This window comes from Exophiala bonariae (genome assembly GCF_035927105.1).
Source record: "Exophiala bonariae strain CCFEE 5792 chromosome Unknown scaffold_3, whole genome shotgun sequence".
Lineage (NCBI taxonomy): Eukaryota > Fungi > Ascomycota > Eurotiomycetes > Chaetothyriales > Herpotrichiellaceae > Exophiala > Exophiala bonariae.
The window spans coordinates 802,689-826,810 of record NW_027042478.1 but is presented as its reverse complement, the minus strand read 5'-3'; the positions used below and the strand labels follow the sequence as shown (position 1 = coordinate 826,810).

At 49.2% G+C, this 24,122-nt stretch overlaps 9 protein-coding genes across 9 annotated transcripts; 5 read left to right on the top strand and 4 right to left on the bottom strand.

Moving 5' to 3' along the window:
* Positions 1-798: 798 nt before the first annotated feature.
* Positions 799-7,755, bottom strand: LTR84_007813 (uncharacterized protein; the record flags this gene model as incomplete). The annotated part of the gene is made up of 1 exon (XM_064851365.1): positions 799-7,755. The coding sequence occupies one exon, from the start codon at positions 7,753-7,755 to the stop codon at positions 799-801; it is 6,957 nt and encodes a 2,318-aa protein (XP_064710368.1).
* A 677-nt stretch (positions 7,756-8,432) lies between these two features.
* On the bottom strand, positions 8,433-9,838 carry LTR84_007812 (uncharacterized protein; the record flags this gene model as incomplete). The annotated part of the gene is made up of 2 exons (XM_064851364.1): positions 8,433-8,958; positions 9,009-9,838. 2 exons carry the CDS (start codon positions 9,836-9,838, stop codon positions 8,433-8,435), a joined length of 1,356 nt encoding a protein of 451 aa, XP_064710367.1.
* Positions 9,839-10,297: 459 nt separating this feature from the next.
* Positions 10,298-11,036, top strand: LTR84_007811 (uncharacterized protein; the record flags this gene model as incomplete). The annotated part of the gene is made up of 2 exons (XM_064851363.1): positions 10,298-10,516; positions 10,569-11,036. The coding sequence occupies 2 exons, from the start codon at positions 10,298-10,300 to the stop codon at positions 11,034-11,036; spliced, it is 687 nt and encodes a 228-aa protein (XP_064710366.1).
* A 443-nt stretch (positions 11,037-11,479) lies between these two features.
* On the bottom strand, positions 11,480-12,557 carry LTR84_007810 (uncharacterized protein; the record flags this gene model as incomplete). The annotated part of the gene is made up of 2 exons (XM_064851362.1): positions 11,480-12,468; positions 12,551-12,557. 2 exons carry the CDS (start codon positions 12,555-12,557, stop codon positions 11,480-11,482), a joined length of 996 nt encoding a protein of 331 aa, XP_064710365.1.
* A 689-nt stretch (positions 12,558-13,246) lies between these two features.
* On the bottom strand, positions 13,247-14,920 carry LTR84_007809 (uncharacterized protein; the record flags this gene model as incomplete). The annotated part of the gene is made up of 1 exon (XM_064851361.1): positions 13,247-14,920. The coding sequence occupies one exon, from the start codon at positions 14,918-14,920 to the stop codon at positions 13,247-13,249; it is 1,674 nt and encodes a 557-aa protein (XP_064710364.1).
* Positions 14,921-16,111: 1,191 nt separating this feature from the next.
* Positions 16,112-17,967, top strand: LTR84_007808 (uncharacterized protein; the record flags this gene model as incomplete). The annotated part of the gene is made up of 5 exons (XM_064851360.1): positions 16,112-16,360; positions 16,430-17,189; positions 17,248-17,410; positions 17,478-17,610; positions 17,662-17,967. 5 exons carry the CDS (start codon positions 16,112-16,114, stop codon positions 17,965-17,967), a joined length of 1,611 nt encoding a protein of 536 aa, XP_064710363.1.
* A 725-nt stretch (positions 17,968-18,692) lies between these two features.
* LTR84_007807 (uncharacterized protein) lies at positions 18,693-19,324 on the top strand (the record flags this gene model as incomplete). The annotated part of the gene is made up of 2 exons (XM_064851359.1): positions 18,693-18,730; positions 18,784-19,324. The coding sequence occupies 2 exons, from the start codon at positions 18,693-18,695 to the stop codon at positions 19,322-19,324; spliced, it is 579 nt and encodes a 192-aa protein (XP_064710362.1).
* A 224-nt stretch (positions 19,325-19,548) lies between these two features.
* On the top strand, positions 19,549-19,982 carry LTR84_007806 (uncharacterized protein; the record flags this gene model as incomplete). The annotated part of the gene is made up of 2 exons (XM_064851358.1): positions 19,549-19,556; positions 19,607-19,982. 2 exons carry the CDS (start codon positions 19,549-19,551, stop codon positions 19,980-19,982), a joined length of 384 nt encoding a protein of 127 aa, XP_064710361.1.
* A 741-nt stretch (positions 19,983-20,723) lies between these two features.
* LTR84_007805 (uncharacterized protein) lies at positions 20,724-23,832 on the top strand (the record flags this gene model as incomplete). The annotated part of the gene is made up of 3 exons (XM_064851357.1): positions 20,724-20,778; positions 20,832-23,573; positions 23,648-23,832. The coding sequence occupies 3 exons, from the start codon at positions 20,724-20,726 to the stop codon at positions 23,830-23,832; spliced, it is 2,982 nt and encodes a 993-aa protein (XP_064710360.1).
* Between the last annotated feature and the right edge of the window lie 290 nt (positions 23,833-24,122).

The window sequence follows — 24,122 nt, the reverse complement described above, 5'->3', positions numbered from 1 at the left end:
TGTATCGACGGGTCTGGCCACTGTTCAGCCTGACATGGTCTTCATTTTTCGACCAATTTGCTTCTGCTCTATTTGACACCTGTGGTCCATCAGAAATTGAACATACCGAGTAGGACACAATGCTCAAACGCCACATACTGAACGGTGTGCTCAGACCGCTGAACATATGTACAGCCACAGCCACTACGGAGCCACCTCGAAACTCGGTTATTCGTTGCTTCAAAATATACCTTCATTCAAACCATTCTATGGTACACAAAAAAGGTGTGGTGGATAAGTTTGACAATTCATCGTAGACAAACCCAGAGGCTGGTGTGCATATTCCCCATTCTGCATGCACCTCAGCCCTTTGGTCTATCCCACAGTCTTGCACCATACCATCGACAAGAAAACGCCTATGCTGCCTGGTCTTGGGTCAGTGCCATTAAGATAACATCACTTTTAGCAACATCCATTATCTTGAATGCCACCGCAAAACTCCCTCATTGCTCATGCTGCAATTACATCCTTTTTCTTTCCTCCCTTTCCTTGCAATGGGCTCCAAGTGGACAGCCATCCAATCCTCAACCCTGGCACATTGAACCCATCACTCCATCGTAGATATGCAGCGCACAGCCAATGGAAAAATGCCCTCACCTGGCATAAGACGTCGCGCAAGAAAATTTGTACAAGAAGCTGACTGGTTCATGTCCAGTCGGTATTGGCTGCCCCCTTCCTCCAACTGCTTGGATTTCAACCTATTATTATGCTACAACCTCGTCCCCGTGATCATGCGCTGTGCTGTCGCCAATCACCGGTTCAAAGAGAAGTCCGCATGGCCTGTTGGAGACGCTGCTGCATGTTGCTATCAGGCGTGATCGACTCCCAAAAGCCATACGTGGTGTTTTGCTGCAATTCGAGGAAGAGAATGCTCATACCCCAAACGTGTGGCCGCGCAACCGTGAGTCTTTCATACACAACACGAGCAATTTGTTCTCGAAGTTCTCGTTGTGCTTCGTCCACGGTCCCACTTCCCCACAAGTGAAGCAACAATTTGCAGAAGAAGTCGGTGTGAGTGTTGGGGTAGCGGATCTGGTCAGCAATCGCGTTCACCAACTGATATCGCCCGCTGTAGTCCAGTCCAAAAGCAAGTTTCATCAAGAATGAAACATGCACTGAATTGGGATCGAATCTTCCAGGCGCGCTGTTCAAAGCTTCTTGGCCAGTAAAAGGGACCAGAGCCGTGATGATTTCCACATTCTTGGGTGGAGCAACCGCTGATGCTTGTGTGCTATCGACTTGAAGCGCGGCCTTGATTTGTTTCAACCCGGCTTCAATATCCATGGTTTTTTGGACGATATTGTGAATTGTTTCCTTCAACCCTTCGTGCTCAAGTGGCGCATCAAGATCGTGAGCGAGAATCGGGTTTCGCTTCATTTCATCCAGCCGCTCGATTTTGAGTCCAGGCGTCATGGGATCAGGAAGGTCATGATAGGCCGATGGCTTGGCCGTGAGAATGAGGTTTCTCAATTGTGGAATTCCATATGAGATTCTGGAGCAGAAATACGAATGGTTCTCGCAGAGGAACTCGGGGTAATCATGGAGTAAGACCAAGATGCTTCTGAGCGTACCTTTGTACAGATCGAGGTTCAGAAGATCAAGTCCAGGCGTCTTCGACAATTCCGAGATATACAACAGCAGTAACCCGAGAAGTTCTCGATAGCTGTCCCACCCGCGTTGATTGTTCGCTCTGAGAATTCCACCGACAAATACTCGGTGTAGCACAAGACTGTGCCAGCCATACGTAAAGCTGGGAAACCATGCTGGCTGCAAGGATTTGAAGCACTTCGCAAAAGCTAGCATGAGATCATTGTGATCGGGTGTCTCCTCCAGTCTAGCTGAGGAATATTCATAGAGCATGCTGGTGAACAGGCGATTGAAGAGGCGTTGGTGGAAAGCCACCCCGCGCATGACCTGATGATGATTGAGTATCAGCACCAGAACTGTCAGAATATTCTGAAGATATGTGGCTTTGTTGATTTGGACAGCTCCGTTATTGTCCCCCTGGAACCTAACCAGCAAGATCACAAGTCGAGCGAGTGCGTCGGCATGAGAGAATGCAACGTCCACACTACCCCGAAGGCTTTGCGCCTCACGCTCGTAACAATCAATACAGGCTTCGAGACACAAGCGCAGAAATTCGGTGAGATCTTCAGTGCTATTGATCGTCTGCTCTTTGTGAAGCTCCTTGAGGAACGCTGCGCAGGTACCTTCATTTGGACCAATGTTCTCAAAGATTCCCACCCATTCGTCGAAAACGTAGCGCATTTGGTCTTGCTTCACCTTGACTTTGTCGGGGACATCAACGCTCACAAATTGTGAAAACCCGTGTGCTTTCAACTTTTCATTGATTTCGGTTGCCAATGGGACCTCAGAGTCTTCTTTGAGCCATGCTGACATGGCAATCATGCTGTTGGCAAAGTCAGCACGGAGCGCTGTTGGCTCATCGGTGAACAAGGTCTGGTCCAGTATGTCTGCGAAGACCTGTAAACCATGGTGATTGCGAGCTATTAGTACCGTCGAGATGGCGACGTCGACTCTGGCAAACTCCATGAGACCCACAGCCAGCAGAGAGACCACCACATTCGAGCTTCCCAATAAAAGGTCTTCGTTGGCTGTCATCCAACGCAAAACATCCCGAATGATGAGCTCGGAAAGCTGGCAAAGCTTGGACAACAAAAATGCCAAGACCTCCGCTTCGAGAGATCCCTGCGGTGGCTTGGACACAAATATGTTGCATATCTTCTCAGCAATTTGCCTAGCCAGCAAATCAACTGCTGGGCGAGTCGATGAGGTAAGGACAATTAGGATTTGGCGGAAATCCTGAAATATGGAACTGTTCTTCTCCAAATCTTTCAATCGGGTCGCCTCGGATGCGCGGGCCGCTTTCTGGACATCTTCGATAAGGATGGATATTCTCTCATGGGGAGGAAGTGCTTCAGGAAACCCATTAACACGGGGCTGTTGCAACGCCGAGAGAATACGGTTTTCCTGCTGCAGTAGAGGACTCTGGTGTGGCAGAACAGGTTGTTCAGCTGGTGTAGACAGAGTTGGCATGGATAGGGCTTCCTGCAAGACATCGGGTATTTGTCGTCCAGTAGAGTCCACGGATGGATTGGGCACATGGTTGGCGCTCATTCCATGAACCCGGCGATCGAAGTCTTCATACACAGCTCTTTGGGCATCGTTTAATCCACCCACAGTTTGCTTGTATGGTTCAGGGATCCAAGCTGACCAACGGTTAATGCCAGAAGGAATGAAGTCTCGACCACCACCCTCGGCAACAAATCGACGTCTCTCTTCCAGTTCAGGCTCTATGACTTGATCAATCTCGGGGACAGCGCGTTGCTCAGCAGCTTGCTCGACGAAGCTACAGGCAAGGTCCAGATTGTCATTGACACACATAAGAATGGCACCTTCCGGTAAGAGTTGCTCAGGCAAGTCTTCCTGCGCTGGTCGGCGAATATAGTTGGAGATGCTCATTCGGAGAGGCTCTTTGCAAGTGACCAGAGCCAAACTTCCTGCAAGAGCTTTGACCATGTGGCGAGCAGCTTCGCGATATTTGTCTGCATCAGGTTCAAGGGCATAATCCTTTGCCACGAGTTGCGCTGTAGAAATCGAGGCAATGGTGATCGATCGCTCGACCACTGGCGCGATGATTTCTTGGATGGCTTGATCAAAGGCCCGATAGATTATGTTCTTGACCATGGCCTGGTCGGCAGGGTTGTTTGAAGTAGGTGGATACTTGAGCACCTCTTCCAAATTCGGAAGTGTCGCCATAATTTCTGGAGCTGATAACCGCTCACGCACACCACGATTGATGGCACCATTCAATGACATGTCATCAAAAGACTCGAGGCCGTCCGGCAGACCAGATAGATTGGTGATTTCGTCATCCGCTTGTGGTCGGTCTCTTATGAGTGTGGCAGGCTCTACTTTCTTGAAATCGATGGAGAGATCTTTACACAAAACCTCAATCTCGAATTTCAAGTTCAGTTTGAGTTCGGCAAAATGATACAATTCAACCAAAACCTGGATAATCTCCATCAGCCACGGATTTGGGGGCATGAACACGACCGAGCGTGCACTTTGTGCAAGAACTTTGCAGGTAAATGGGATTACCAGTATCAACCGTTGGGTCTCATAACCTTCAATCAAAAGGTCGACGAAGTAGATATTGCGGTGTTTGATCGGCTTGTCTTGTGCCAAAGTCAGAGAACCAAGCCAGCCACCGAGGTTCTTCAAATGACTTCGCTCTGTAGCAGAGTTGATTGTCGATTCAGCACCCATCATCTTCGCGACACTGACGTAGGTCTCTCGAATGATTTCTGAAAGAAGGAGAGGATCATCGGCTAACTTGATGAATTGCATATACATCTCTTGATTATTGGGTTCCAGCCTAGCACGTTGCTCGACGAGATATGATGCAAACCACTGGTAGTGTTCCGAACTGAATGATTCCTTCAAATCTGTAAACTTGGTTGACATATTGTCCTTGGAAAGGTTATTGATGACAAAAAGAATTTTTTCTTGAACTTTCTGATCAGGATCTCGGAAATTTGATCGAGGTGGTGGTTGATCTGCACGCAACCCTCGAAATCCTCGACCAGTATCAAGTTTTGTGGGCTCTTCACCATTAGTTGTGATTGCTTTGGTGGTTCCATTCGTGCCCACACCATTGCCGCTTGCTTGTTCTGCTCTTAGGCCTTCTTCTGCCCGTTGCAGGATTTCTGGATGCTGAAGTGAAGGCTCTTGCAGTAGTAAACTACAGAGGCCTGGCCACTCGGCAAGCTGATCACTAATCTGCAACAGCGCCTCGATACCGAACCGGTGCATGAGAGACTCGCCTTCATGGTCGCGGACAGCTCGCAGTATGAGAGCAAGACCAAATTCTCGTGGGATGGAAGGAAGTAGCTTGTACTTGATGATGCTGCCGAACAACAGTGCAGTCTTCTCAAGTGCATCTTCCGGGTATTCGTTGTAGCAGACATATTCGTCAAAAAGGCCATGAACAATGCAGCAGAAGAGATCTTGTTGATCGGGATCTCGAGATGTTTTGAATCTTCGCATCTCATTGACCATGTCACGGATGGACAACTCAGATCGATACATCCTTCCAAAGAGTTCCGACATTTGCTTGTCAATTGCTTCAGGAAGCTTGTTTCCTTTTTCCTCGCTGCTCTTTTCGAGAACATCATCGAAGCCAGCACCATAATTCATCAGCCGCGGATATGTCTGGAGACAGGTGGTCTGGGCAGCTTCAAGAAGTTCTCGGTTGTCGAGATAGTCCTCTAACTTTTCGAGTAATGTATGGACGGTCCGCAAACTGAGTGGGGTTGACTGTGGTGCGGTTTCGCCTCTCTGAACACGGAACTCATCGTCCGCTTTTATTCGAAGATATTTGCATAGGATCATGCCAAGATTGGGTTGGGCCTCAGCTGCCTCTGAAATGTACTTGTCAAGGTCGAAGTCTGGCACCGTCTTGTTTCGAATACAAGCAATGTCTAGTGCCAATGGGTTGGACCAGTGCTTCAAAAAGCTCTCAGTCCACCCAAACTCCTCAGCTCGATCGTAGATCGTCTCTGTCTGCCGAGGATCAAGCTGAAAGACAAGGTGACAGAGGTCGAACAGGAATTGCGGATTTTGAGATGAGAGTGTATCAAGGACTGGTTGATAGCCAGGTCGTTGTTTTTCAAGAAAGACACTGAAGCATTCGGCGATGAACTTCTCTTGATCAGCAGCCCATGGCTTTGCGTTGATGCGAGACAAGTACAGCAGAAAAATCGCTGCATGAGACTGATAAACATCGTGTAAGATGTCTAGACGATCTTCGCCATCAGGTGCTGCATTTGGTCCAAGCACGATCTCAAAAATTGCCTGACAAGCGTCCGCAGAGACATAAGGACTCGCAAGTTCTGCGTCGAGTAATTGCTTGGTTTCGCTAGATTGATTGTTGAACTCTTCCAGCGAAAGACTGGAACGGAGGTTTGGGATTTTAGTGACTTGAAGCTCCTTTGGTGAACCAGCCAGGTAGCCCCCCAAGAATGAAATCTGAGTATCAGGATTTTGCCATTGGCCACCCCACAACTTTTGCAAGTCAAAGGATGAATTCTCTGCTGCAGGCCCTCTCAGTGCATTCAACAGGCGCGAAAAGCAATCCCTTCGCAGACGAAGTCCAGCTATGTCGAATCCTTGCACGACAATATTCCAATCCAGTTTCTTTGGTTGAAGGGCAGTCACCAGATGATTGATTTCGTACTGCTGGTTGAATGAGAAAACTAGAAACAAAATTGCATTGGCAACCTCGGCCTCATTCAAAAGTCCATTCTCAAAAGTGCCGATAAAATCCTGAGCCGCTTGCTTGCTTGCTAGAGGTTTAGGGCCACTTCGCTGTAGAGCACGTGCCAATTCCCGTGCATCGTTTGGCAAGCGTAGTAGTTGTGAGGACGTCAAGGCAGGGCTGAACTGGTCTGGCTTTAACGCAGCATAACGTGAAGATAAGGCAGTCCAAAGGTCGATTTTCTGCTGCTGAGTGTTGATACCTGTCGCGAGAGCATAGTATTCGATGACTGAACAGATACAATCAATGGAGAAGGCTTGAGAATTACCACGGTTTTCTGCGAGTGTACGAAGCGACGATGCGGCAAAGTCAATCAGAAAAGCTTCGGCCTTGGCTCGTAAATCAGTTCGACCACATCTTGTAAAGGCAATAGCCAAGATGACTTGAGGTAGTGTGTCATTAAAGAAGTGTTGAATGAAGGTAGTAAGGTCAAAATCTCGGAAAAGATCTTCTTTCGAGTTGTCTATTGCTTCAGCAATCTTGGAGGACTGCTCGTAGTCCCAAAGCACTTTGTCGAGTTCCTGTCGGAGAAGTTTATAGCTGCCCTGATCAAAGTCTTTGGCACCGGAGAAGATGGCAGCCGAGTTGAGGATGACAGTTCGGCGGAAGAATTGTGCGAAGACCTCCATGCCGTTTGAGTCGAGGAGTTTTCTGACCTTTTCTGCTTTACTGTCCCACTTGGCTTTGCCCTCCCTCTCACTGATAGTATCTAGCAAGAGAAGGATTTGAGTGGCCGAGATCTTGGAGAGAGAAGAAGGGGGTGCAGCTGCTGAGCTCACGTTGGAAGATATGCTAGGAGAGCGCTCAAAGTTGAGAGCAGTGGGCGAACCAACGCCAGTATTGCCAATCAAAGAAGGGGAGTATGCACCACTCCTGCCGAAAACACCACCACCTCCGGCCCCCAGGGCTGGTTGAGAGAAGGTGCCTGCAGTGCCTGCAACAATCGACTGGGACGGGGTGATCGTTCTGGATCTGGGGGATGTGATGGAGCGGGATTGATAACTCTGCAGCTGATGAGCGCCAGTTTGAAGACCGGTGATGGGCGAGTTGGAATGAGATGAACTTGGAGGCGTGCCTCGGCGCGAGCCAAAGCGAGCAGTGGAGCTAGCCACTAAAGGAGGGAAGTTGTTGGAAGAAGGAGAGATGGAAGAGTTGTAGAGGTCAGCGTCGGAAGGAGTTTGAATGTGTTCCCTGCGCGTCGCACTGGCACTGACACTTGCAGAGGTTGCGGACGTGGGTGCAGTGGTGTTTAGTGTCAAAGGACGTCGGATAGAAAACGGCTGTCCCCAGGGCGACTGCTGGGGTCGTGACTGCCTGGAAGAAGTTTTATCGGAAGAAGAAGCAGTCGAAAAAGAGGAGGGGTTATCGAAGCTCATGGGAAGCGATCATGACCCTGAGAAGGCAGACGTGGATGGAGGAGGTGGATGTTTGTTGAAAAGATGGGTGATGGTACGGGAGGCTGCTGCAGCGGGGCGCGGGAGCAGCAGAGACGAGCAGAGGGAGGGAGGTCTGAGATATTCTACAGAAGAGGTGAAGATGGTGGAGAAACGCGTGAAGTGAGGATTAATAGCGTGAGATGAAGATGAAATTGATAGTGAAGGTAGAGGCAAGTGTTAGTTGTGACTTGTTCTTTCACTTCTGTACTAGAAACTCCACAAATCGATAGAGACGCTGCTGGCACTTGCGAGGATTGCTGGTCTGAAGAAGGCTTGGCTCACGTGACTGCTATTACATAAGGGTGCATTGTATCCATTTGAGGACCATCTCAATCACGTGAGATTGAATTTCAATTGTGGTGGTCATTGCAACTTTCTCCTATCCTATAAACTCACACTCCAAGGTCTTGGCCAGACTACCTTGTAGAATCTCATGATCAACCCATCCTTGCTCACATGGATAGTCCTGGTCCGAAGTTCAAGATTGATCCCCCTCGCTGAAAAAAGAACGAGCACGAGATTTCAAGATCCAACCATCCTGTCACACAGGCCTGATTGAAATATAGAAGCAGAATCATTTTCAGGAAGCCCAATTCCACATAACCCAAACCGTCACGTCAAGTCCTAGCCTTCTTCGCTTCCAAAGCATTTCCCACAGCGCCCAAGTCAGGATTCACTTCATTTGCACTTCGCTTCTTTGCCTTTTGGGATCCAGCACCTCGACCAGGCTTCAGCCTAGGCCACGAGTCAAATGGACTTCCCTTCTGTGAACTTCTCGAACCTTGCTCTTCAGGGCTGCTGCGGTCAAGAGCTGCCAGCGTGCGCTTTTTGGTTCTCATTCCACGTCCAAGCTTCGATGCAGACTCAAGTGAAGTGGAAGTCGAAGGACCGTCTCTTGCATCATCAGTATCATCTTCGATATCCGTGGCTGCTTCTTCTTGTTTTTCTTCCTCTCTTGCGCGTTTCTGAGCATCAGTTTGGAACAATCGCTTAGGTTTGATTGAGCGGCGAGACAGAGTTTTGAGAGGTTTCACTTCAGATGCGCCATTGGCGGTGTACTCCAAAAGACCCAGATCTTCCTCGTCAATTGATTCTTCTTCATCCCCTCGATCGGTGAAACGTCGATACACCTTCTTACCGCGACTAACAACGATTAGTAAATCTCAGTTGGAACTGCAGCAATAAGAACTTACAATACATAAACCATGCCTTCATCCTTGTCGATGGCATCAGTAACTTGGGGGTCAATCCTCGTCCTGGCGCTGACTTTACGGCGTTTGGAAGTTCGCACAACTGTAGGCGGCGTCGTACTTTCGCGGTCTCGCTTGCGCTCGATGAATGGATTGGTCAGGGTGTGATCAGCTTGCGGCACACGATCGCGCGAGTCTGTGAATATCTGAATTTGACCTCCGTCGACATCGTTTTGTCCAGAGACTGTCTCAAGTGAGAAGCCATTGAAGCGCTGGGGTTTACGAGAGCGACGGGGACCTGGCTGAACTGGTGCCAGTTGAGCAGTCATTTGCGGTTCTTGAAACAAAGCTCTCGCAGTGGTTGTCGCATTTGCGTTGACGCTTTTCTTTTTGGGTGTCTTCACAGGAGTAGGTAACATGCCGTCCAGGATTGCTGTGGTTGTAGACGACTGAGGTTGAAGGTGTGAATTGGATTTAGTGGGTGGGGGATGAGTAGCGGAGGACAGCGATGTAGGATTAGGAGAGGGGGGGGACATGATCTGAACGCGGCGCAAATTCCTTGTCTTGGGAGTCACTTCTGGTGATTGAAGCCCTGCAGCAGTCTGTGTCTTGGACCTGGACTTCGGAGAGCGGGGGGTGGTTGCTTGCTCGACTCTGGAACTGCGGCGAGGAGGATCTGGAGTAGTTTGCTGGCTTCTTGATGTGGTTTTGGTCGCAGCGCGGGTTGAGCGCCTGGTAGGAAAGTAGCTCGACCGATCGTATTTGGCACCATGTAGGGGACTAGGAGGTGTAGCTGGACTAGAGAGAATTTGTAGGGGAGGCGTGGCAGCCATTGTGAGTGAATGTGGTTGCGCTGTCGACAACACAGTGAATGGTCAAAAATCTTGTCACACGCAGTCAGCGCAAGGCTGTCCAAAATAATCCAAATGCGCTGACAGCAATACCAAGGTATATCAGGGCTATAGGGACACACAAGAAAGTGCGATTAAGGATAGGACGACAGCAAGGTCGAGGGCGGCCAACACCATCGACCATCGCAATAGCCGGAGGTTGGCATTCAAATTGCACGGGGCTGGGAACATTGCAAACTAGCCAAACCAAGCAAACAGTGCAAACAGTACTAATGCCTGTCTTGCAAATATGCCAAGACCTCGAGTACGCGCTCACTACCGTGACTCGCGTAGAGTGTTGGGTATGAGTTTCTGAGATCGAGTACCCCTCTAACTGTTGCTCCTGGTGATCCATAATAAATCCGGTCGACGATCCCATAAATATATCAATTCTTGTTCATCATGGATCCAGATTCCTCCACTTTCCAGGAAGATCAAGAAGGGGAATCCAGCCTTTGGGATTCACCCATCAAGCCTAGTCAGGATAAACCACGAACCACTTACGAACAACAGGAAGCCAGGGACTTGGAACTACGTCGTGAGCTCGAAAATATCCGTAAGGTCAATGAAGCCATAGAGGGAGTCATCGAAAGCCTTGGAAAAGCCAAAGCCAATATTAAGGTTCGCAAATACGGAGTCAGTACACAATAACCAAACGCTAATAAAGAGACAGGCCGTGAATACCACAGTCAGTGCTGCATCAACATTACTCAATACTTGGACTCGGATTCTTTCTCAGACGGAGCATAATCAGCGTCTCATACTTGATCCAAATTGGCATGGCGCGACCCAGGATATTGCCAATATTGAACAAGAAGCAACTGAGAAGCAGAGAGCAGCGGCACGCCAGGAAGCTGAGGAACTAGAACGAAGATCCGCGGCCGCTCAACGAGCCGAAGAAGAGGAAAGACGCAAGGCTGACCTGCTGGCTAAACAGTCTAAACCCACCAGGGGAAAAGGTTCAAGCAGGATTGGCACTACAGGAAGAGGTTCGAGTTCATCAACTTCTACTTCGTATGTCCAAATGGGTGGCTCAACGAACACTACGACTGGCACCAGAAGAGGGACGAGTTCATCAAGAAGAGTCACCTCTGGTATCGGTCGAGTAGGTGTAGGCCGTGGCGGTAGAGGTTCTGCGTGAGCTAGTTTCTCGCTGTCCCTCACACGTTCCCACTCCAATACTGGTGTATCTAACGGAGCACACCCAACCGCAACTCATCAAAGAATCTCACATCCTAGTCCTGCAAGAGACAGAGACTTTGTGATTCAGACTATTGTCCAAAAATATGCACAGATGTTGAGCATCGTCGATTGTGCAACTCCACAGCTGTTAGGCAAACAGATGCACCATATTTACCTTATCAAATGCCTTTACTGTGCTTGAACATGCCATTCTACAGTCTTCATTAGGGGGTGTCTGTACGAGAGACTGGTTGAGCAGCAAATGTTGCAATACTGCATCATGGAAAGGCATACTCTCCATATCATTAAGGAGCACAGGCGTGCGAAGAAGAGCAAAGAATGTTATATGGCCGTCGATTGAGATTGCCCCACGCCCTGTCTAAATCCCAGTACCAAATGAAATCACAGATCAAGATCAATGGCACGTTTTTCGCGCATCGATCGGTCTGCTGCAAGCACCACAGCAAGAGAGCGGATAGCATCATTCATGTGCTGGGTTAAGTCATGATCTTCCCGAATTGCTTTAAGCAGGAAATCCTGCTCCCGAGCGCAAAGTCCATAATGATCAGGCTCACCAGCCATGGACAACATCTTGTCATTTCCATCAGAAACGTGGTTCACTCGGATCCGAGAAGTCCTCGTATGACTATTGATGTCTGAAGATCCTAGACCCTCGTCCATAACGATGGAAACCGAGCCTCGTGGTCCAAAAACATCCTTGACGAAATATGCGGTTTCGGAAATCATGGGTCCCCAACCTGCTTCGTACCAGCCTACTGAGCCGTCTTCGAAAGTCACCTGAAGATGGCCATAATTGACCTGATTCGGATCGATCTCGTCCGACAATCGAACACCCATGCCACGCACTTGCACTGGACGACTGTCGGTGATTTGCAGCATCACATCGATATAATGTACACCACAGTCAACAACAGGACTTACACTCTGCATAAGTCGCTTGTGAATGACCCAAGCATTGCCCGTCGAGCGCTGGTTGAGATTCATTCGCATAACATACGGTGGCCCGAGGTAGCGTGCCTGCTTGATGAATTCTATCCAACTCGGATGGTGTCGCAGGATATACCCAATGACAAGTTTCTTCCGGGTTCGACGTGCAGTCGCCACGACTCTTTCTGCATCTGCGACTGTGGGAGCAAGCGGTTTCTCGACAAACACGTGGGAACCAGCTTCCATTGCCGCCACAGCATAGTCTGCGTGAGAGTCGGTGTGGCTGTTTATTGAAACAACGTCTGGTCTGAGTTCCATAGCAGTCTGAAAGTCAGGTAGCAGGGGATATTCTTTCAGCTCCTCGGGAATGGTTATTTGACCACGATCCACCAGCCCAATAATAGAGAATCCTGGATTTTGATGGTAGGCCAGAGCATGGCTATCTGTTAGCAAGTTAGCGCAAGGCTTTTCGTCGCATGCTCCGCGGCCAAATCATCGCAATATCACTAAAACAGTACCACTCACGTCCCATTTGCCCCAATCCTATCACAATCACTGTCTGCACCTCTTTCTTCAACGCAGTCCTGTTCGCTTTTTGAGATGAGTCGTTATCATCATAATACGACATTATCCCCCTTTGGTGGTTGAGAAAATAATTCCTTGATCCACAGAACAATTGAAAAGGCCACTGAGCTCGAAGGGTGTCGTGTGTGGTTCCTGAATCGCCCCTGTCTTGATGGGTATCAAGACAATATCAGGGATTTTATGTTTAGTACCAGGGCAAAAGGAGACCTACTTGATAGTACAGGATTGGTCAGTTTTCGACCTCGGACCTTGCCTTCGGAAACGGTTGCATGCAATGGACATGTTGCATTATCACGACAAAGTTGGCAGTGATCACCAGAAGCACGACCGCGGGCATACGCGCCAATGCGGGGGAGCCCGGCCTCCAACCATCAATCAACTTCGAAATACAAGGGTTTCATCTAATTCAAGATCTGGCATAAGATCATGCGGATCCATTTCTCAGCATGGAACAATCTATGTCTTCATTTTATCGTGAGAAAATGCTCCTGGCCGCTGGAAATCTCTACTCTCCCATGACACGCGATGGTCGAGAGCCAATTGTACCAAGATCCGATATGTATCTCAAGACATAAACTCTGGATATGGCGTTTCTGTCTATCGACATTACAGTTCGGGCGCTGAGGAATAACTACTTCAGAGTCTGGCTTTGACGACCATCTCCAGCTCTTTTGCGTCTCTTTTGGCCCATTCCTTGATCAACTTCCGCACGATCTTACCACTGGCTAATTTAGGGACTTCGTCAACAAATTCAATGCCTCCAGCTAGTCTTTTGTGCTTTGCAACTCTTGTAGCAACAAAGTTCTGAATGTTTGCGGCCGTGGTTCTTTCCGTTGCACTCTTCTGGAGGACGACATACGCCCGTGGTAACTCCTCACCGTGCAAAGTTATACCCACCACGGCAGCATCCGCTATGTCCTGATGTTCGAGCAACACTGCTTCTAGTTCCGCAGGAGCAACTTGGAGTCCGTTGACTTTGATCAGCTCTTTCTTGCGATCTACAATCCACCACTTCCCTTGTTTGACCACAGCTACATCACCGGTCTTGAACCAACCATCAATGGTCAGACTCTCTCGCGTGGCTTCTTCGTTCTTCCAATATCCTAGCATGATCTGTGGACCTCGCAGCCATAGTTCTCCAGGCTCCCCGTCGACGATCAGATCTTCATTGTTTTCATTCACCAGTCGAGCTTCGGTGTTGGGGAGGAGGCTTCCTATACTTCCCGTGAAGTCCTTTGTGAATCCCGGAGTTTTTATTCCAGCGCAGGTCGTCTCTGTCATTCCCCAGGCTTGACAAATGACCATGTCATCAAACCGACTCATCAGATCGTTTTGAAGATCACTCGACAATGGGGCTGCCCCTGAAAGATAGTGTTTTACACTGCTAATATCATATTGTGATATTTCAGGTCGTTTAGCCATCATGACCAAGACGGGTGGCACTAGCTGAATCGATGTTATCCTAAACTGCTGGATATTTCTGAGATAATCTTCAAACACAAATTTGGGCATGACATAGACTGGAATCTGCAATCTGCATGCAATGTTCATGGTGAAGAGTTGTGAATATGCGTGATAAAGAGGAAGAAACGCTAGCCATCGTTCAGGCGGACCAGGATTCTGGATGGAATATCCTGTTCCCTCAAATTTACTATAGATGGTTTGTTCGGAATTGGCGATTAGGTTGTGGTGAGTGATGCAAACACCTTTTGGGAGACCTGTCGTCCCACTGGAAAAGTTGATCACCGCAGTGGTATGTAACGCTGCCTCGCCTTCAAGCAGATCCCACCCCCATGTTGCAGCGTCGATCTCAGAAGCTGCTATTACACGCCAGTCACGGACACCGGAAGTTGTGGGTTGTGCCGAATCCGAGAAAAGGAAAAGCTTTTCAAGTGGGATATTGGCTGATTTTGCTGCGGCGAGCCCGGTCTCCAGCAACGTCGGATGAATGAGCACCACCGCTGCACTGATTGCTTTCATCTGGTGTGCGACTTCATGGACTGTGTACACGGGATTCGCACCAGTGAAAAATCGTTGCGAGCCTGCCGCCGCGAGGTATGCCATCGGTACGAAGATGTGATTGGGGGTGAAAACCATGATGGCCTCTTGTTGCGAGATGCCTAGTCGATCAAGCCCGACCGCGAACCTCTTGATCCAGGACAACATTTGAGCTGGCGACAGGCTCTTTGAGGTATCTGTGGCATCTATCCATATCGGCTTTTCTGAAGGCGATACTCCTGGGGGAAAGAGATACGACAGAATATTGCATTTCGGTATGTCAAGTGCCGGCCACGGCGACGTGTATGGCATGTTGATGGACTGATAGGATTCTAGGAGCGGATTTCCATGCTGCTGTAAGTCACCCTCTTATGCGGCATTCATGTCTTAATAAGCAAATCTTGACAAGATATTGGCAATTCCCTACACTCAATTCCGTCGTCCAAATGTGTAGTCAGCAGCTCCGAGTACCAGTCTTCAGTTGATCTTCAGGAACACCAACCGCAAATTGATTACAGTCCGATATTTCCGAATATATCAACAGCCGCTGTTCGAAAAGAACGGCTGTAGGCGAATGAAACTGTTTCGCCCCTCTGACGTGTTCCGAATTGCAGTATCATCTCGACTCTATGGCAGGTACACAGGTCGTCATTCCCAACCCAGATATCGCGCCGAACGGCATCATATGACGGTTTCAGTGCTCCAAGCAATCTCCGTTCCTGTCGTAGAGTAACGCGGACCGAAGCCTGAACGTACGAATCATCAATTGCGTCGAACATCAGCCAGTATTATGGTTGGCTTAGATGTTCCTATGGGGTAGCGCTTTTGCCCCTAACCTCGCGGACCTTGGCATGTCCTTCAACCGCCTTTGACTAGCCCCTCGGGAGTCGTATATTCGAGACTATGGGCCATAGCCTTCGACCGGCTCTCGTCGTGTCATTAATCTGAGAACCCATGGTCTTCGCATTATGCAGTTTCGTTGCGTTGCAGGACTCCGGGAAGTCCGCAAAGGTGCAGGCCTCAGGATCTAGTGCGTAATGATGCTCGGCAAGAACAATCCGCGATCTCCAGAAAGCCATGATCTCCGAAACGACCGCTTCCTCCGCAAAACATTCACTTCCACATTTCAAGAACAAACACACATGTCACAGCCGGAATGTAGATCCTTGTATCGATTCTCACGTGAGTATTATCGCTCCTCATCCCCTTACCAGTGGATATCCAGCGCTGTGCCGAAGACTTGGGTCTTCCCCGTCTGTCGCCCCGAAACCATGGATACGCTCCAGACCGGACTCGACCCTTGAAGTCTCTTCTCCAGAGATTGGGGAATTGGAAATTGTGCGCCGGCTAAGGTGTGGAGCCTTGCAGTGAAAAATGACCCCGAAACGCCAATCGAGATCCATTATCGACCTGGGGCTCTTGGGGGAAATGTGCGTATAAAATCCGGGGTTCTCCAGGCCACATGGTCCTGCTCAACCGAGATACACAAGCTGTGTTGTCGAAATGTTCAACAACATCGAGACCAAACGGAAGCCCGCTTTCGGGAACTCGAAGCAATTTACATGGTACAATTTTTGGATCTGCTTCCTCATAGCTCTCGGTCAAGTGGCGTTCGGCTACAATGCATCAATCATCTCGACCACCATGGGACAACCATCGTTCTTGTTGTACATGAAGCTCCGAGATCCGGTCACATTCCTGCCTACCTACAACGCCTCCGCACTTGAAGGAGCACTCTCGGGTATCTTTTTCGTATGTCTCCTTGGTCCTTCACGTGGCTTTGGTTGCCACAAGCTCATGTTTCTCTTCTAATGATAACAGGCTGGATCGTGTATCGGCGCTCTCACCTCCAGCTATGTCAGCGACAGATGGGGCCGCAAGGTCGGAATCATGTTCTGCTCCACACTTGCCATAGTGGGCGGCACAATGTGCTGTGCGGCTCAGAACGTGGGAATGTTTATCGCTTTTCGCTTCGTCGTGGGAATAGGAGCCAATGCATTCGTCCCTGTGACTGGGGTCTATGTATCTGAGCTTGCACCTCCTGCTTTGCGCGGGTTCTTCGGCGGCTTGTGTGGTGTGTTCATTTTGCTGGGATATTCTCTCGCCGCATATATGGGGCTAGCATTCTTCCACTCAACAATTCCGGCGGTTCAGTGGCGGACTCCATTGGGTTTGGCCATGCTTTTCCCCGTATTGATGCTACTACTCCTGCCAATCTTCCCGGAGTCTCCACGGTGGCTCTTACTCAACAGCCGAACTGAAGAGGCTGAAAATGTGGTTCGGAAGCTCCATCGTGGTGGGGCTGATGATAACTTTGTCCGAAGTGAATTTTATCAGATGCGCACACAGGCAGAGTTCGACAGAACGCAGAATTCGTCTTGGAAGGAGCTTTGGTCGACGCCATCCTACCGAAGACGAGCGCTCACCGGTATGCTTATTGGTATCTTCAGTCAATCGTCGGCAGTGGTCGTCATCAATAATTTTTCACCCATGATTTATGCAGCCTTGGGCTTCGATGTTGAGGAAACCTTGATTCTACTTTGTGGTTGGATCACTGGTGGCATTTTCGCTTCCTTGATAGGTAAGCTATCCTCAACGCTGAACAATCAGGGATTTCTTGATTAACAATCATCACACAGGTGCATGGCTGATGGATGGATGGGGTCGGCGACCACTGATTATCTTTGGGTTTTCAGGCGTGCTTGGATGCTTGATTATAGTAGCAGCGATGATTGCCTCTTTTGCAAGCCCTGTCCCAGAGAATCCAAACAAGGCAGCATTAGGCACTGCAGTCGCGTTCCTGTAAGTGTCTCCTGAAAAGACAAAGCATAGATATTCAGCAGCAGCAAACACTAACTGGGGTCAATAGCTACCTGTATATCTGGATATTCGCTTCATGTCTCGATACGGCGATTGTTGTCTACATACCAGAGCTGTTTCCCAACCACCTTCGAGCAAAAGGAATGTCTCTGGGCATCGCTTCCCTGGCCTTGACCGATCTCGTGAGTTCAACAGGGGACATGTTGATCGAAGCCGTCCTAACGTGAAATCAGGTCCTGCTCCAAGTCACACCTACGGCCATGAGAACGATTGGCTGGAAATTTTACCTGGTGTTCATCTGCGCTACGACGGTAGCGGTGATATGGGCCATCTTCGAGGTCAAGGAAACCAAAGGCCTACCTCTTGAAGAGATTGCCGCTTTGTTCGGCGAGCGAGAGCAGGTGACAGTCTTTGCTGCAGATGTTCATGTGGACCATACGAAGGACGAAGTGGTTGTTGGCTCGGATGTAGGAGATGTCGAACACCGTGAGAAGAGCCAAGCTCAGACTGTTGAAGGGAGAACGATCCCAGAGGCTTGAGAGATTAGTTGAATTGAGGGTAAGTAGTGCGAGCTAGTCACGGCCATTTTGAAGTACTGCTATCTAGACACTAAGGTCGTGATTGTAAGACAGTGGTCCAATAGCCAGTGGCGAATTCCTTCAAGAGAAGCTTTTGGCAGATCTCCAGTAGATTTTATTCGAGTGAATTTCTTACTCAATGAATAAGACTACTTCATAGTCGGTATAACTTCTGAGGGGAACATTGGAATCATAAAACAGCATACCATCAAATAGAATATGCATGTGAATCCCAGATTTGTGACAACGCCTGATGCACTAAGCTAGGGATTCTCCTTGACTAGGACGTTCCAAAAAGTACCCAGGCTCGAGGCTCGAGCTTTTCGTGGCCTAGGACTTTAAACGAGGTGCTTTGAGTTTTGCGCTTACAATGATGACTGGGATCACAAGGCTGTATCTCCATGATCGACCCACGGCACAGGGCGGCACCAACTCCGTTCCAAAAGGAGAATAGACCCATTGCCGCTTTCACCACCTTAGGGTGGCAGGCGCAGGCATCTCTTCTTCTTTCAATGCTGGTCAGCAACGTCAAACCGCAGAAACAAAACAAAGAAGGGGATTAGGGGCTCAATGTCTGCTGTTTTAACGAGAGACACCTAAGTTTCAGCCCGCACAATCTCGTGGCTGTTTGCGCGACAACGATATCCCCATTATCAGATCAGACCACTACGCAACAAAAGTAAACAATGGACTTTGCACCCTACCAGGACGGGTCTCCTGAGTTGTAAGTATCCCATAGTACATTTCGTTCAATATACTAACGAAGACGCCATTTAGGGAGCGCGCTCTATCGCCTCCACCCGGCAAAAGAGGCTCCTTGGAATCACCACGAGTTCGATCTCCTCCGCCTCAGAACAGGCCTTCCCAAGGCATCACACGTGCCATCTCAGATGTACAATCCCTTCCGCCGCCGAGCTCCTTCTCCAACGATGCGTTCTTAGGCGGTTCGTTATCGCGAGAAGAGCGAGGTCAAAATCTTGAAGCATTCCAGACGAGTCTACCAATGCGTCTGGATCACGAAGCCATGCTTGCGTACTTGCTGCTTCCTCCGGCCGGAGGTGTACTTCTGCTCATTCTCGAGCACAAGAGTGACTATGTACGATTCCATGCATGGCAGTCTAGCATGCTATTCTCCGCCATCTTCGTCTTGCATTTACTCCTGTCCTGGTCGAGGTTCCTCTCGTGGATTCTTTTTATCGTTGACCTGGGTCTGATTGGCTTTTTGACATTACATGCGTACCGGGATGTAGAAAATCTGGATCATTTCGAGGTTCCATTTTTCGGCCATCTCGCCAATTCGTTTGTCGACAATGAATGAACGGGAGTTTGAGGATTCTTGCATCGGGGTTATATGGATAGGGGATATGTGAAGCCTGGGCAGGGCCTTTATTACGAAATAATCAGTGATTCGATTTCTCATGCCTCACGGAGCCTGGCTATACAGAGAAACACAATGGAACCCGTTCGGAGTTGACCTTTAGGCAAGGACGTGGAACTCCGAGCAACACCAGTCTTATTGGACTTTAATTGGATCTCATCAAAATGAACTTGTAAGCTGTCTTTCACAAACCTATCAGTTATTATTACTGATGAAGAGTAGAATTATGACCAGAAAAATCCGCATCGGAATTCTTGTTCCATCCTCCAACACTGCACTAGAGCCATTGGTCTATGCCATATTATCTTCCATTCAGTCAGAAGATATCTCCATATCAGTGCATTTTTCGCGCTTTCACGTTACTAAGATCGACAGTTCAGAATCTGCTGATGCACAATTCGAGCTTGAGACGATATTGGCAGCCGCTCGACTCCTCGCAGATGCACACGTCGATGTCATTGGCTGGGGCGGTACATCAGCAGGTTGGCTTGGCTTCAATATTGATGAGAGATTATGTGCCGCCATAAAAGCCGAGACCAAAATTCCAGCAACCACTTCAACGCTGCCCTCAACCAGGCACTTTCATTACTCGCAGTGAAGGAGCTTGGGTTGGTAACACCGTATGTGGAGGAGCTCAACGATAAAATACGCTCAAACTATCTCAAAGTAGATATCGTGATTAGAAAATCACAAGAACGCCATCTGGGAATTACGGACAACAATGAGATTGGTGATACTAGCTACCGGGCCTTGGACCAGATGGTCCTGGAAGTGAGAGACCAAGGGGCTAGGACAGTGACTACATTCTGCACCAATCTGCATGCAGCAAACCGGGTGGAATATTGGGAGAATTGTCATGGTATCGTGGTTCTCGATACGGTCAGCACGGTGGTCTGGGGCGTGTTAAGGATTGTTGGAGTTGATACTGGGCTCGTCAAGGGCTGGGGTCACCTGTTTGAGATAAAAGAGACGCCATCAACATCGATCTGATCGCCGAGCGGTACTTAGGTAGTATTCAAGTTCAGTCCACATAATGTTTCCAGCAACGTTCACGTGATACGAAATTGACGTCTTGGCAGAATTACATAATGTGGTTGCTGGGCCAACGCCATTGAACGGAGGACACCCAAACAATCGTCACCTCGAGTTCACATGTACAACCACTCCCGTCAAGATCCGAATATCCAATTTGCTAATCATAGTTCATTCCTACTTGATAGAGCACAGACTCTATTAATGCCCTCTGACCAGCCTGACTGTCCGGTATAGTCTCTCGAGCTTGCGGTCACAACAATAATCCACACCAAACCGAGCAACACATACATTAACCGCTGGCAAGATGCCGGCTGGCGCCGCCCTCGAGTTAGATGGGCCTCCGACTGTACCTTTGTGTTGTAAGTCGTTCTGTTATACTGATCGACTGAGCCGATTTCTGACCATAATCTAGTCTCCAACAACTTCTGGGGACGAGAAGATGCCGGAGTCGAGCCTCTATTGACACGAATGCAAAATGCCCGAACCACCTGCGACGAAGTCAAAGCCTTCTATAACGCGCGCGCCGCCCTCGAGGAAGACTACGCCAAGAAGCTGATCGCCCTGTCTAGGAAACCTCTGGGAAGTACCGAACAGGGTACATTACGAGCAAGCCTCGATGTGGCCCGTGGAGAAACCGAGTCGATGGGCAAGCAGCATGCATTGATTGCCCATCAAATGAGAACCGAGCTGGAGGAGCCGCTGGCGGCGTTCTCTGGAGGCATGAAAGAGCGCAGGAAGATTGTGCAGAATGGAATCGAGAGACTGCTAAAGACCAAACAACAACAGACTGCACATGTCTATAAAAGCCGAGACAAGTACGAGCAGGACTGCTTGCGTATCAAAGGCTATCTTGCTCAGGGACATATGGTCATGGGTCAAGAGGAACGTAAGAACAAGTCAAAGTTGGAAAAGACCCAGATAAACATGGCCGCAAACTCGAATGAATATGAGATGGCAGTCAAAGTTTTGGAGGAAACAACCGCCCGATGGACGAAAGAGTGGAGAGCAGCATGTGATAAGTTTCAGGATCTGGAAGAGGAGCGACTTGACTTCACAAAGTCCTCGCTCTGGGCCTTTGCAAATATTGCTTCAACAGTATGTGTCTCCGACGATTCTTCATGCGAGAAAATCCGTCTGGCTTTGGAGAATTGTGAGGTTGAAAAGGACATCATCACCTTCATCAAGAGTTGTGGAACCGGCCAGGATATACGTGGTGCTCCTCGTTATATCAACTTCTGCCGTGGGGATGCCGATGCGGCCTCGGAGATTGATGAAGATGACAACTACACAGTCGCCCAATACTCAAGAACCACCAACCCAGCTTTCAGATCTTCATCTCCCACACATTCTCATGCCGCTACCAGAAGCACTCGGGACGACACTCCTCAGCGTATGTCCGAAGAGCCAACGGGTCCGGGCGAGGACGATATGCCAACTCCATCCAATGCCAACAGTGGGCGGCCTGCTCCGTTGAATTACAAACAACCAACGCCTAATGTGCCACCGAACTATTCTCCTCAACAGCATGGTCATGTTCCAAGTGTGCCACATAATCAATATCCCACTGATGGGATGACCATGTTCTGCAGAACTGATCTTCCCCCCTCGGTGAATGGTTCTGCATTGTCGTCCAACACTCGACCAGAAAGTAGGGACAGCCAAAGTGAGTATTCGGCTCCTAGCTCATTCACGAGTGCAGAACCTACTTCGGGAGCCACTTCTCCGACCAAGATGGCCCCGATCAATGGAATTCCATTACCAGGCATGACATCTCCAGACAAAAGTGTGGTGAAGAAGAGATCAGGCTTCTTTAATAGCCCATTCAGACGAAAATCACGGAAGGAACAAGAAAACCCAGTCACCAATAGCTCTTCGAATCGGAACACGTGGAATCTTTCTTCATCAGGCAACGGTCGAATCAACCTCAATCCAACAGTATCTAGCACACAATCTAGTCCGACAAAATCTCCGACTCGTCAGATCCAGAATCCATTCAACAGAAATGCCAGTGCTGTGGCTCCTGAAGGGGAAGAAGCCGCAGATCCTCGAGCTAGCTTTCAGCTGAATGTTGGGAACAACGTTTTTGATGTAGCCAGTCCTGATGGTCAACAGTCCACACCCAAGTCGAGTGCACAGAACAGTCGCCGAAGTCAGTTCCTTCCACCCTCGTCTATCGGAGATGACATGCACGATCCAATTGCACGAGCCCTTGCAGATCTCAAGAATACCTCTGGTAGCACAGGAATGTCTAAACAAGCTAGCACAAGAGTTGCAGTTGATCGTTACCATGGAGTAGCAACTCCAGCTCCAGATCAAGAAGTGGCCACAAGACCAGCAATCATGAGTGCGGAAAGTCAGGCTAGAATGGCGGCTCAACGTGGGACGCCACCTCCAGCGTATGATACTTCAGGAGGAAGAGCTCAAAGTGCTCTGGGAGTTCCTCAGCCTGCTCACACTAAAAAGGAGATGTTGAATCGAACGCAAACCTGGGGAACTGACTCTGTTGTTTCGGCTCCCAGAGGAAGCCAGCAATCAAGACCTGGAACACGTGATGGACGAAGAAGCCCGGGTCCCGGGATGATGAGGGCTGCCAGTCCACAACCTCAGCAATATCAACAGCGGTCAAGGAGTCCAGCTCCCGGCATGGTCGCTCGAGGTGCAAGCCCACAACCTCAACAATACCGGTCTCGAAGTCCAGCACCTGGAATGCAGCGAGCAGCTAGTCCAAACCCTCAAAACTATCAGCAAAATCCCAACATGCGCGCCCGTAGCCCAGCCCCTGGAATGATGCATCAGAACTCAGGTTCTCAAAGCTCCCAATATCGGGCAGCCTCCCCGAATCCCCACGCCAGACAACCTAGAGGTCCACCAAACCAAGCGTCACGGCAAGGAAGTGGTATGGAGATGCAACTCAGCTCACAAGATGTAACGAGGTACGATGGAACGGGAAGTGGACGTAACAGACAGAACATGAGACCAACCTCCAGCTTTGGTGGTGATCGTTACCAACAGCCTCAGAGTCAGGGGTATGACAATGGTAGAGATCCAAGAGGCAGAGGTAGTGTTGAAATCGAACTACGCAGAGAGAGGAGCAAGAGCCTGGCCAACATTCCATTCAGACCAGCCCCACAACAACAAGCCCCGTTGTACTATGGTAAGGCCCCCTTTCTTCCAAGCCGAAACCCCATATGGATGAATTTATCAAGACTCACTAACGATATTTTACAGCACGTGCAATGTATTCATATCCAGCGGCGATCCCAGAAGAACTCAGTTTCAGCAAAGGAGACATCCTCGCCGTCATGAGACTACAGGACGACGGTTGGTGGGAAGCAGAGGTGAAGGAAAGCGTCAAGGGTGTAAGGGGAGGTGGGATTGGTCTCGTGCCGAGTAACTATCTCCAGCGCTGTTGAAGCAGTCGTTATTGATTGAGCGCGTGTCTTGCTATGTCCTGATTCTTCGGCAATTGTAAATGAAATGGGAAATGGGCAACGCAACGTAACAGTGGTATTTGAGCCCCGGGGACCATCAAGTCGAATAGGGAATGCGTTGGAATGATTTGTACTAGGTGTGTGTGTGTGTGTGTGTGTGTGTTTCAGCATATCAGAGAATTGCCGGTGATCTTCATTTCCTCTGCTTCTGCTTCTGCTTCTACTTCTACCACTTGTTCTACATGCGACCAGAGCAACCTTCTTCCCTTCCC